General features: G+C 34.8%; 1 protein-coding gene across 1 annotated transcript in view; it reads left to right on the top strand.

Moving 5' to 3' along the window:
* Positions 1 to 13,320, top strand: part of SLC35F5 (solute carrier family 35, member F5) — a 46,294-nt gene that overhangs the window by 26,226 nt on the left and 6,748 nt on the right. The window contains exons 9-13 of the mRNA XM_012650506.1: positions 206 to 293; positions 3,987 to 4,051; positions 6,322 to 6,426; positions 9,607 to 9,766; positions 11,852 to 11,942. Of these exons, the coding sequence (XP_012505960.1) occupies positions 206 to 293; positions 3,987 to 4,051; positions 6,322 to 6,426; positions 9,607 to 9,766; positions 11,852 to 11,942 (509 nt within the window). The remainder of the gene's footprint in view (positions 1 to 205; positions 294 to 3,986; positions 4,052 to 6,321; positions 6,427 to 9,606; positions 9,767 to 11,851; positions 11,943 to 13,320) is intronic.

Here is a 13,320-nt window from a genome sequence, read left to right as displayed (position 1 = left end):
AGTCAATAACAAATTTTTCATTAAATTAGAAAGGATCATTTTGTTTTCAAAGCTTTTATTCTATTTTTATAATAAAACACCGTGACCCCAAGGAAAAATTTTTTTTCTAGTGTGGCAGTCAATGTGTTAAACAATGAAGTTGGTAGTAAACAACGTTGACAGTATTTAAGCTCATGTACCTTTTTTTATCCTTTCCTCCCTTTAGGACTTTTTACCTTAATCCTTGCTGCAGTGTTTCCAAGTAACAGTGGAGATAGATTTACCCTTTCTAAACTATTAGCTGTAATTTTAAGGTAAGAATGTAGCATAATAGCTAGTTTACTCTGCTTGAAAATATGATGTTAAATTTCTGGTAGTGGTAAAGGATAATTTATCTTATAAAGGGAAAGGAAGATGAGAATAAAAGAAGGCTTTAAATGGACATTATGCTACTCAACCCTGCGTTACATCCTGGACTAGTTTTCTAAACCTTCCTGGATAAGGTAATGAGACGGAAGGACCCCAAGGCAGCTTTGGTTCCTACGCATGTTTCTGTAGACTTACTAAGTATTTTACTGATGTTCACATTTTATTGAATGTGGCAGCTTAATCCTCATTATCTCCCAAGTTTCTGTTTCCTTTGTCTAAGACAAATTCCCCCTTTTGTTCTGATTTTGATTTCTCCTTCTCCTACTTCTCCTAGAAAAGTGACATTCAGTCTTTAATTATCTAAGCCTCAGGTGATGTTTCAGTAATTTTCTGCGTAATTCATTAGACAATTTTACACTACTGCATAACATCAGTATTGTTTAAATCTGATGTTATATTTAAATCTTTTATTTTTATTTAACTTGTATATGTTTGTCTTGTCTTCTCTGTTGGATTGTAAACACTTAAAGGCCAAAGCCTTATTTTCGATTTGTGTCACCAAAGCCCTAGTATAGGGCTTTGTCCATAGATAATACTCAAAAAAGATGTGTTGGTTTGATAAAGCTGTTATTTTGTGAGAGAAAATTGGAGAAGGTAGCAAAATGATTTAGCAGAGAGAGTAGTGTTTCTTAGCTATCAGAGCCGGGATTGAATAAGAGCTGTGCTGTTTGCTCCTTGGTAGTTAGTTGCCTTAAACTCTGAGGAGGTTTCCTAGTTGAGGAAATGATAATATGTACTTTGCAGCTTTGTTTTAAAGTTTGAGGGTAATATCTATAAAGTGACTATCATAAAGACTGGTACTTGGCAATCATATAAAACTGGTGGCCCTTATTATTATGTGTTTTTCTCTTTTAGCTATAAGGGTAAATTAACCATGGTAGTTTCAGTGGATAGTCTGGTTGACCCAACTAATTTACCATTTAGACTTTATGGCCACTAGGGATTTATTCTTTTGCACAGTTGGCTAATGTTTTAGCCAAGCAAATTTTTGCATTAGGGAAATGTATTATATTTGTATTGGGGAAGTAAATGAGGTTTTACTTAACTTTATTCAAAATATGTGCTAACTTCTAACTTTTCTTTGTAAGATTTTAATAAAGACTTGATAAAGAAGGAAATGGACCTAAAATACTGAACTTGCAAGTGTTTTGACAGAGTACATTCATTGCCCCTTCTCATTAAAGTTGGTCTAGAACAGAGGTTGGCAAACCAAGGTAGGCCAGCTGCTGGGTTTTGTAAATAAAATTTTATTGGAACACAGCCATTCTCATTCATTTGCAAATTGTCTATGGCTGTTTTAGCACTACAGAGGCAGAGTTGAATTGCAACAGAGACCATATGGCCTGCAGGTTTAAACTATTTACTATCTGTCCCTTCAAAAAAAAGTAGTACTTAGAAACTTTTCGTATATTGTATGTTCTTGAGAATTATATATTAATGTTGTTTAATACTTTGTTTTGCATTGCTTTTACAATGAAATTCAATGTCTGAGGACATAAAAAGAATTTGACTTAGCAACAATCTTGAAGGAAATCCCCTAAGAAATCTCATTTCATTAATTGAGAGACAAAAAAGAGTGTGGCCTCAAGCCAAACAACCTAGAATTCAATCCTGCCTGCATCATTACTGATTTTGAGATCTTGGGCAAGTTTCTTACCTTTCTGTGCCAATTTCCTCATCTGTAAATTGGGGATAATAATAGGATTTGTCTCGTAGGAGTGTTAGGAGGATTAAATGAGTACTTCTAAAGTACTTGGAACAATGTCTGATACACAACAGGTGCTTAACATATTTAGCCATTATTATCATCATCTAAGTGGGAACAAGATCCCCAGTTTCTAGTATATTGTGGGTACTCAGTGAATAATAGCTGAATCTGAATTTGAACAATGATTATTACAGAAAATTGTGATGATTCAATTGAAGGGTATGAATATTTAAGATAAGAAATATATTTGACTTGTGATGACATAATTCCATAAGGGGAAAAATATTCTTTTCCATATTCTCCCATTGCCACCCTGATCTTCTGATCAGTAGGTTAGAGTGGTTAGACTGATTTTTTAAAATCAGCAATATTTCTTCTGTTTGAAAAAATATATAGAATTTACAAGGTACATAGAAATACACAATGTAAGCTCACTGGGAAAAGGACTGTCTTGTTCACTGCTGTAACTTGGTGCTTTGCTCATATCAAATGCTCAATAAGTAATGACTGAGCGAGTGACCTCTCTGCATCCTTAATTCAGTCTTATTTTTATCCAGTGACATCATGGGATTAGTGAAATTATTTTAGTATGTAAAGATAGTTTTACCGTTAATTTAGATTTTGCCAGTAAGCGAGAGTAGTGCCATTGCTAGGTTTATATAGGTTTAATATATTTATATTTCCAAAGGAAAGATTGGAAGAGGGATGACAAGGTGGTAAATTTGTTCCTCACTGAAAGGAAGTAGATAGCATGGCACATGAGAACACTGGACTCTGGGGCCAGGCTGCCTGCATTTCAGTCACAGCCATGGGATCTTGGTCAAGTTACTTCATGTCTTTATGTGTTGTTAGTTTTTATATGTAAAAGGGGAATGGCAATAATAATACTTCCTTATAAAGTAATATTGTGTATTTTGTGAGGATTAAATGAGTTAATACAAGTATAACACTATATTATATTAATAATACTATTAGCTGTTATCAATGAAATCACAAAATTCTTTGATTGTTTTACCCAAAGCCGAGATTGTTCTTTTTTTTTTTTTTTGAGACAGGGTCTCACTCTGTTGCCTTGGCTAGAGTGAGTGCCGTGGCGTCAGCCTCGCTCACAGCAACCTCAAACTCCTGGGCTCAAGCGATCCTGCTGCCTCAGCCTCCCGAGTAGCTGGCACTACAGGCACGAGCCACTGTGCTCAGCTGATTTTTCTTTTTTTCTATATATTTTTAGTTGTCCAGATAATTTCTTTCTATTTTTTTTTAGTAGAGACGGGGTCTCGCTCTTGCTGGTCTCGAACTCCTGAGCTCAAACAATCCGCCCGCCTCGGCCTCCCAGAGAGCTAGGATTACAGGCGTGAGCCACTGCGCCCGGCCTGAGATTGTTCTTGATTGTTAGGTTCGGAACTGAGAGGGAGATACACGAAGCCTCATGTGGAGCAAAATGCTGTTTATTTTGAGCATCTGGGTGCCGATGGGTGGAGGCCAAAAGAGCGTCCACCACAAGGGAGGGGAAAGCCTTGGGTTTTATAGAGGGTTTTTTCCAGGGGCAGTGAGCAACACCTGCAGAGATGGGGAGAGGGGGTAGTTTTGTCCTTATCAGGGGGGATAGAAATGCTGGCATCACTGCAGCTGTCTGTGGTCGGGGTTAGATTTACAACCTCCGGACTCTCCAGACTCCTGCGGCTTTTGTTTCATGGGCTTTATGATCACTATTTAAGTTTTCCATTAACCTCATTATGTCCTATACATACTTTCCGGGTTCCCACCCGGAACAAACCTAACATTGATAACCTGTGAATAATTTTTATCTTTATGATTAGCCTTTTATAGAATTGACTATTTTGCTCATCAGTAATTACTGTTATTCTCATAGCATTGGAGGTGTTGTACTGGTAAACCTATCAGGGTCTGAAAAATCTGCTGGAAGAGATACAATAGGTAAGTACCTGACTCTGCATTCTCTCTTTTAGAGTCTGCAAGAAATTTTTGTGCATATTGTTTATATGCATGTGCATGGGTATGCACACACACACATACACATCAGGTGGGCACTAACAGGGCCTTTTTAAAAACTTTTTCTTTGGAAATAATGTAAAAAAAAATTCATAGTTTACAGAATTCTCACATAGCCTTTACCCAGATTCTCCAAATGTTAACAACTTATATAACTACAGTACAGTTTCAAAAATCAGGAATTAACATTGATTATAATACTATAGTCTATAGAGCCTTTTCAAATTTTGCCATTTTTTTTTTTAAACTAATGTTCTTTTTTTGGTCCAGGATCACTTGTTGCATTTAGTTAGCTGTCACGTCTCCTTCATTCCCTTTAATCTGGAACTGTTCCTCAGTCTTTTTTTGTCTTTTATGACCTTGACACTTTTGTAGGGTACTGCTCAGTTGTTTTGTAGAACGACCCTCAATTTGGATTTGTCTGACATTTCCTTGTGGTTAAATTGAGGTGGTGCATTTTTCTTAGAAATTTCATGGAAGTAGTACTGTTTTCTTATTAGTGCAGCATGCATAATGCTGATTTGTTCCATTACTAGCGATGTTAATTTTAAGATGGTGTCTGCCAGGTTGCTCCAGTGTGAAGTTACTAATTTTTCCCTTTGATACTTTGAGACTATACAAATTTTCTGTTGCTATTATATTTGAACCCACAAATTTTGTCTTTCACTCTTGATTCTTGCCTGAAACAGTTACTACTATGGCAAACACTTAGTTTCGATCCATGGCTTAGATTTTACAAAAAAAAAGGTAATCAGAACTCAGCTTAATGGTTTCCCTTTGGATACTTCTTTAGATATTTGAAATTTATTGAATAGAACAATGCTTTGTAAATTATTCCTCATTACTGCCCAGTGAGCGATGCCTTGAACATAGCTTACCTTTCTCACCCCAAGCAGCTTTGTTTGTATAAAACACACACTCTCTCTCCCTTTATGTGTGTGTATATATATATTTTTATAAATGTATGTATGTTGTGTGTGTGAAAGATTTTGTTGACAGGCTTTTTTTGCTTTTAAAAAGCCTGAAAATAATAAAAAATAGATTTAATCAAACATCAGTCTTTTGAATAATTGATGAAAGTATTTAGTATGATCACTTGGCAGGAGAACACTATTTAGCTGTTTTAAAAGACTTAAATGTTTTTGAAAGTGAGTTAATAAAGAGAATCAGTATTTATTATTCATGTACTATGAGCTCTGCATTATGTTAGATATTTTGGAACCTTAAAAAATATATATTACGTGTTTACAATTTTCAAGGAGTTCTTGATATGAAACAATATGAGATTCACAAAATCAAGCCACTATAGATTAAAATAATACCGTATTTAACCTTAGCATAATTGGCTAAAGCAGAAGACAAGTGGGGGCGGAATTCAGCAGAGTAGAAAGGATACTTTGTGAAAGAGGTGGGACTTTAACAGAGCCTTAAAGATAGGGATGGTGGTGGAATATATCTTAAGAATGATATATGGGGGTAAGGAAAACAATATAACTAACAACATAGTGATGAAAGAAGCATTTGTTAAGTTGGACAGTGCCAGGTGTCAATTGTTTAGGTAGGGAAAAATAGGAAGCGTATATTTCAAAATTAAAAGCAGTGTTACTTATGAGTTTATTATTGTAACACGTATAGGTTTGGTTAGGTCATTGAGGTGAATGCTTTTATATTTATTTGTTAACATATTAAACTCCTTCCTATACTCCTGGAAGACATAGATGGGGTCATTATATATCTTCATATCATTATAAAGATGATTTGTATCATATATATATATATATTTTTTTTTTTTTTTTTCTTTTTGAGGCAGAGTCTTGCTCTGTTGCCTGGGTTAGAGTGCTGTGGCGTCAGCACAACAACCTCAAATTCCTGGGCTCAAGTGATCCTCCTGCCTCAGTCTTCCAAGTACCTGGAACTACAGGCATACACCATCATGCCTGGCTAACTTTTTCTATTTTCAGTAGAGACAGGGTCTCGCTCTTGCTGAGGCTGGTCTCGAACTTTTGACCTCAAGTGATCTTCCTGCCTCGGCCTCTCAGAATGCTAAGATTATAGGCATGAACCACCATGCCCGGCCTATATCTTTTCATTTTTGTATACTCATTTCTTGCAGTAGTATCTGACACATTATTAGATTTTAAGTGTGTATTGAATGAATTAATGAATGGATGCCTTAACCATGTTGATTTTTATAGGTTCCATTTGGTCTCTTGTTGGAGCCATGCTCTATGCTGTCTATATCGTTATGATTAAGAGAAAAGTAGACAGAGAAGATAAGTTGGATATTCCAATGTTCTTTGGTAAGAGTATGTTTAACTCATGAAGCTTTTTACTCTAAATGATTAACTTAGGGGTTTGATTTTGTTTTTTGGAGGGAATAAATAGGGAAGCCTTTTTCCTCCTGCATATGATTCTTTAAAACTGTTTAAAGATTATGAAGTCCAGTCTCAATGTTTTTCTCTTACTTTTTCCTGTGTTGTTGTGCATCTATGAGGGAACGCTCGTAGAAACTCCTCACACCTTTTCATGTTAATGTCTTCAGCCTGTGAATCAGGTATTTTCCTCATTGATGTAACAAAGTTATGCTATTATAAGCATGTGAAAATTTTCCTGCTGTATTATACATTTTGCCATTTTTGAATTGTTGGAAGCGTAAGTTTGGGGGAACTGCTCCAAAAAGATATGTATAATATTGTTCCAGTCAGTGTACTTATTTTCATTAAAAATTGTGGGCCATTTAAAGGCTTTCCATTTGCATTTTATCTTTAAGACTCAGAATCTTTTATAACATAGATTCTGAAATTACCCAATTATGCTTTTTGGCACCAATTCTTAGGTTTTGGTAAATAAAATACCTAATATGATGTATAAATTCTACTTTGCCTAAAATCAGCTCAGTGAAGAATATATGGTATCTGTAGAATTACAAAAGAAGTGCACATTGATAAGATATCTTCCTAAAGATATCTGAATATAAAGAGATAAAGAAGCCTGGTGCTGAGAGTTCAAAGTGCAGCTTACAGGGAGTCAGGAGGTTTATCTCATACCCATCTGAAATATGAGGAAATTGGACGAGATGAATGGCTTCCAGACCATGATTTCGGGAATACAGAGGGTCCTGGGAAGATTGGGAAGAGGTAGAGTTACATGCAGGGGTCTGGTTCTTGGACTCCTTTGCTGCTTCACCTGGAACAGCTTTGCTTCGTTGGGCTTTTTGCATTATAATTTAATTTGTAGAAAAGATTTGCCACTAAAAATAGTTTGAATACCTGCACCTAAAGATTAACAAAAATAAAATGTTCGAAAAGCCACCAGACTGAGTGATTGCTTAAGTGCCTTTTAAGTATAGAATTTAAGAAATATACTTTAACAATGAAGATAATTTTAATGATGTCTTATTTTAGAGTCATAGAAAATTCCATTTGGAATGGAATGAAATGCTAATGTTTTTTGAGTATTAGAGGCAAATGGTTAGGTCAGTGGCACTTTTCTTTTAGCAGTGGCAACTTGCAAGAAAAATTGCTTAATTTACTCTTATTAGAGAGAGTACACATAGACATGTAACTTGTCTTGGTTCTGTTCTTACGCAACGTGATATGTAAAGCAATATTGATCTGCTCTGGGCTTTATATAGGATTTGGAGAAGAAGAAGTTAAGATTGGGATATGGGAGGTTCTTGAGGCAAGGGAGAATAAGCAGCGGTATAACAAGGACAAGTGAGTAGATCTGAATGATTGTGCCGGGACTTCACTTTAGGGAAGAACAGGAAGGAATGTGGTGCTAGATTCTGGGGGTTCTGGGTAATAGGTGAAGTCATTTGGACTTTTGTCTCTAGGTCAAAGGTGGCTAATTTATGTGGAATTTCATAGAATCATCACTTCAGGGGCCAGAAAATAGATTTGGTTCTTGATAATGCCAAATTTTATTATCTTAATTAGAATAACTTTTTAATGTTATTTAAGCCTTTTAAGTCCTTAGTCCCTTTTGTATGTGTCCTTTTGGTTTTTTATCTCTAGATGTCCTAAGTTGGGTTCCCTAAAGCAGGATATGAGACAGGGATTTGGTGTGGGTGGCTTATTGGTTCTCTGAAGGAAAAACTTGTATGGGAGTGAAGGGAGCAGGATGGAGTAGGAGAAAGAACCAGGTGGCAGAGGGAGAACAGGTAATATGTCTAGGCACTCCTCTGAGTTGTCTGGCCTTGACCCATTAGCGCTTGAGCTGCTGGACTTGTGAATCCTCTTTCAGTTAGTCCTGGGCTGCAGAGGGTGTGGGGTGGTGAGGGTGGGAACTTTCTGGGGAAGGCAGATTTGTTTGCTCTACAAAGACACTTCTTCAGAGAAGAGGGTGGGGGCAGCTGTGAGTCTTTTGCAGCAGATGGAGAGTGGGTGCTCCTGCCCTGTTAAGAAGATTTAACTAGGCTTCCTACATACTGGTTTTATTTAGGTGACATAGCAAGTATAAAATATATATCTACTGTAATTTAGTTTTTTTTAAGAAAGCTCTGTAGGTACCTCATGGATCTCATAGTAGATTTGTGATGTTAAACTGTATAGAAAGTGCAACAAAAATTACTATACAACTGTAATCTTTTTCCTTTATATTCTTTATGTTCACATGTACATAGTTATTTATAAACTTAATTTCTATGATAATAACAGCTAACTTCTATAAAGTGTTTAACTATGTGCCAGGTACTATGATATGTTTTATAAGTGTTTCCACTAATCTTTTCAGCAACCTAATTAAATATTATTTTGTATTTATAGTTTGGAAAACCGAGGCTTAAAGGAGGTTCTGCATCTTGTATAAGGTGTACACTACTAGTGAAGTGTAAAGCTGGGATTGGATCCAGGACAGTTAGACTATAGAGCGTACACCTTTTAACCACTACATGGGTAGCTTTCCTTTATGAGTAATCAGCCTGTACTTAGTTCATATGTTGAATAATTATTTGTGCATATACGTTATCTCACCAACTAGCTAGAGTTCTTAGAAGGCAGAGAATTTTATTTTCTTTGAAATCTTCCCCCATCATTCCCAGCACAGCATAGGTGTTTTGAACATAAATGAATTGAAGCAGAGAGCAAACCATCTATTTCCTCAAAATTAGTTTAGCCTGAATACACAAACACATACATACCAGCTATTTCTTTAAGTTGTACAATACTATATTATTAGTAGCTAAGGTTAACAACCCTTCTTGTTGAATTTTCTTAAGTGGTTTATTCCACAGTAGTTGCTCCCATATAGTGTAGATAATTGAACCTTGACCCAGTGATCACTAGTTGCTTCCTGCAATTTTTTCTGGCATTGAGCTATTCACCGAACTCACTTGAAAACAAACCAATAGAAATTTTAGTTAAAGAAACCTATTGGAACCTTTTGTGCAAAATCTAATGTTTTCTAATTATAGCATTAATAAGGTTGGAAAATTGAAATAAATCACAATTTTAACTTTTGTTTCTTTTATACACATTCAGGTTTTGTGGGTCTCTTTAATCTGCTGCTCCTATGGCCTGGGTTTTTTTTACTACATTATACTGGATATGAGGACTTTGAGTTTCCCAATAAAGTAGTATTAATGTGCATTATCATTAACGGCCTTATTGGAACAGTTCTTTCAGAGTTCCTGTGGTTGTGGTATGTATTATTTATTCTCTTATTAGTTACCAGTTTATTGACTTTTGGGTGATTTAAGCATTTATATTTCTTCTGTCTGCTAATGGCCCCTCCTGTGCACCGCCCACCACACATACACAGACACACACACACACTCACTTACTTACAATTGAATACATTAAAGTGTTTTTAGGAAATAGAGTGTTATGCAAATGAAAGTAGTCATTATTTAATGAACATCCAGACTTATGAGATGTGTATGCCAAGTAGGAATGCCTGAGTTCTAAGTGAGAATCTAGGGGACTTTGTTTATTCAAGAGGCTTTGGAATATCTGGTTGGTTGTTCATAGGCTTTTTTTGTTTTGTTTATTCTCAGGACCTTTCATGTGGGTGAGCCAGATATGTAAACCATAAACTGATTAATTTGAAATGTTAACATACTTTGATATGTTATAATGTCAAATACATTGACGTGATAATAAGGTTAAAATAATTTAAAGATGGTATCATATATGGGGTTTGAGAAATCTTTTAAATATAGAGCTTTATATTGACTCTTATTTCCATCTAACAGGAACTTAAGAAGAAATACAAATTGTACTTAAACTCCTAAATGAATTTATTACATAGTAATTGAGACTATTAACTAGTTTTCCCTTGCAAAAGACTGCAACAGAAATAGACTTTTTCATGAAGTCTTCCTCAACGCCCTGTCTATGCTCCTCACCACGTCCTTGTCCAGTGAAGGAAATATCTCTATTTTCTTGATATCTTCTATATTTACTCTCTTTGGTGTAGTACTTAAAGATTTACTTTGTATTGTAATAATTTGCGTACTTATCTAAACTCCTTTGCTGATCTAAATCGCTTTGATACCAACCCACTTATTCATTTTTTCATCTTTCATTACATATATTTTAGATGCTCAACTTTTTTTTAACCTGAAATATTAATAGATGACAAAAGGAGTCAGCCATCAGCTAAATGGGGAAAAGCTGGATTAAGTCAAATAGGTTTTCTAATTTTATCTCTCTGAGTTTTATTATAGTACTTTGCATGGTGAATATCCAGGAATCTATGCTGTATTTGACCCCTGAATCCTCTTTTCACAGACCAGCTCATGAGTAGTGGGAATCACTAGTACTTGAGTTCTCTTTACCTCATCAGTGAAGACTAATTGTCCAGGCCCCAGTGAATACTTCTGGTGACACTTTATCAAGAGATAGCCCATTTTATTGCAAGACAGTGTTAAATTCTAACACATATACTGAGCTAGAATTTACTTGCTTATAATTTCCATGGATCCGTAGTCCAAATATATACATTATGATTTTTTGTCTTGGCTGATAACTCATTTTCTTCATGTATACCCAAATTATTAGTCTTTGAAAATGGCTTATCTCTCTCTGGTATAATATTTTCCATTAACTAAACAAAATCATATACAGATTGATATTTCAAAATTTCATACCAACATTGATAGTTCAAGGTGGAAATAAAATGAAGAGCTTAGCTTTTGGTTAGAAAAATTGTTTGAAAAGTAGAAAACAACAAAGAAATATTCTTTAAAAATATCTAGTTCCTTCTTTTCTATGCTAAGACAATCAAAAGAATAATACACTATTTTAGTTTTTATGAGACTGAGATGTTTTTACTTTGGAGGCAGAGTTGCATGCTGGTTTATCACTTTCTTAAAGTCTATGTGTAAGGTATTGTACTGCTATTTTAACAATGCTATTTTCTTTGTTAGCAAAGTATCATTATACAACTGTAAGAACTCTGTTGAACAGTTTTTTTAAAAAAATTAACGAAATAGAAATACATCCAAAGTTGAATAATATTTGTAAACAGATCTTGAAAATAACCTAAAATATTTTGAACTTTTAATACTTATGTATTTATATTTTAATATTTGAAGATAAACTTTGAGAATCATCTTAATGTATTTATTATTTTTTATGTCTCAGTCCATCCTGAGTTCTTATTTCTGCTCTTGATCTCTCAAGCCTATGTTATAGTTTAAAAAGTCTTTTCTTCAATGTTTTTCTTTGGTTCTTTTATTTTTTTAATACAGAAATGCATATTTTCTCTTTTGTTTTCTTTTAGGGGCTGCTTTCTTACCTCATCATTGATAGGCACACTTGCACTAAGCCTTACAATACCTCTTTCCATAATAGCTGACATGTGTATGAAAAAGGTAAGGCAAACTGTTTATTAACACTTTGGGTCTATTGTTAAAACAGACCAAATGAAAATTAAGGGATATGACTAAGTTATATGGGATACAAACATGAATAATACTTGATGTCTTCTAGCTGAAGATGCTTTACTACCTAGAAATACAAAAAGTACCAAAGCAATGGATAATCTCCATTTTTAGCTTTTCTTTTTTTTTCTAAGTTTCTAAGTTAAGGGCATTATCTTTATATGTAGTTCTGCAGTTTTTCAGCTGGTTTTGTTTCAGATGTTCTTTGGTAAGTCAGTGATATGGAATAGGGGATGCATTTTATCATATAAGTAATACTATTCTGGCTTCTAAGATAAACTCTTATCAGAGGTTCCTTAACACTATGCTGATACTAGAGAGATGAGCAGCACATGAATGATGCTGTTTCTCAGTGAATGTTCATCTCTGTCTGGACTCAGCAGAGCAGGTGTCCCTTTTCTCTTCTATGAAGTCCTCCTGATCTGGATGCAGAGATTCTTGTGATGAATATTGGCAATGATAACATCACAAAAAAGAGAATTTGAGGCTGCCAGCAGCCTAGAAGGGAGGAGCCTCAGTGCTCATAGAAGTAGCATAGGTTTGCCATTGGCCAATGCTGAATGATGGAGGGTAGCCATTTATCACACCGTTCAGCGTTTGTAAGCTTTTAACTACAAGTGCTAAGTAACAAAAGTGTGTGTGTGTGTGTGTGTTTTGGTTTAATATAATTTGAAGAGGGAAATACTTCAAAGCCCAAAGGCTTACAATGGTGTACAAATAATCAGATTTTTAAAGCTATTTTTCTTTAGATCTTTGCATTTTTTTAAGATGAAGGCAAAATATTCTCAGTGATATGTATCTTCTTTATAAAACAATTCTGTGCTGATATTTAACTTTGTTTTATGGCTCGGTAAATTCTTACTTAATTGTCACGGTTAAAGAATGGAGATCGTCTTCTTAATTGGGAATTAAGTATCTTACATACCATGTGTTTTCAAAGACTGTGAATATTATAAAATACACATAATACCAAAGTTACACATCATTAAATTCTTTTAAATAATATCCAGATTCTTCCCCATCTCCGGGTTGTAATCCTGAACATGAACCAAATGGTCGTAGTGAGACTGGGGAAGTGCTGCTTGTTAGAGGATTTTGGTAGACTGCTGTAGAAATCACCTTCACCATACTGATATTTTAAAAACATAAGCTTTCGTATATTGGAAAAAAATTGAAGGTCAGTTTTAGAAAATTTTTTTTTTTAGAGGATTTTGAAAAGCTCTGACAAATGTGTAGTCTCTTTGAAACACGACGGATGAAAATTATTTAATATATATTGGAAAAAAATTGAAGTGCGGGTTACATTATC

Source organism: Propithecus coquereli, unplaced genomic scaffold (assembly GCF_000956105.1).
Source record: "Propithecus coquereli isolate 6110/MARCELLA unplaced genomic scaffold, Pcoq_1.0 Scaffold33, whole genome shotgun sequence".
NCBI lineage: Eukaryota > Metazoa > Chordata > Mammalia > Primates > Indriidae > Propithecus > Propithecus coquereli.
The sequence above is the reverse complement of the archived record's forward strand: the minus strand, read 5'-3'. Positions and strand labels throughout refer to the sequence as shown.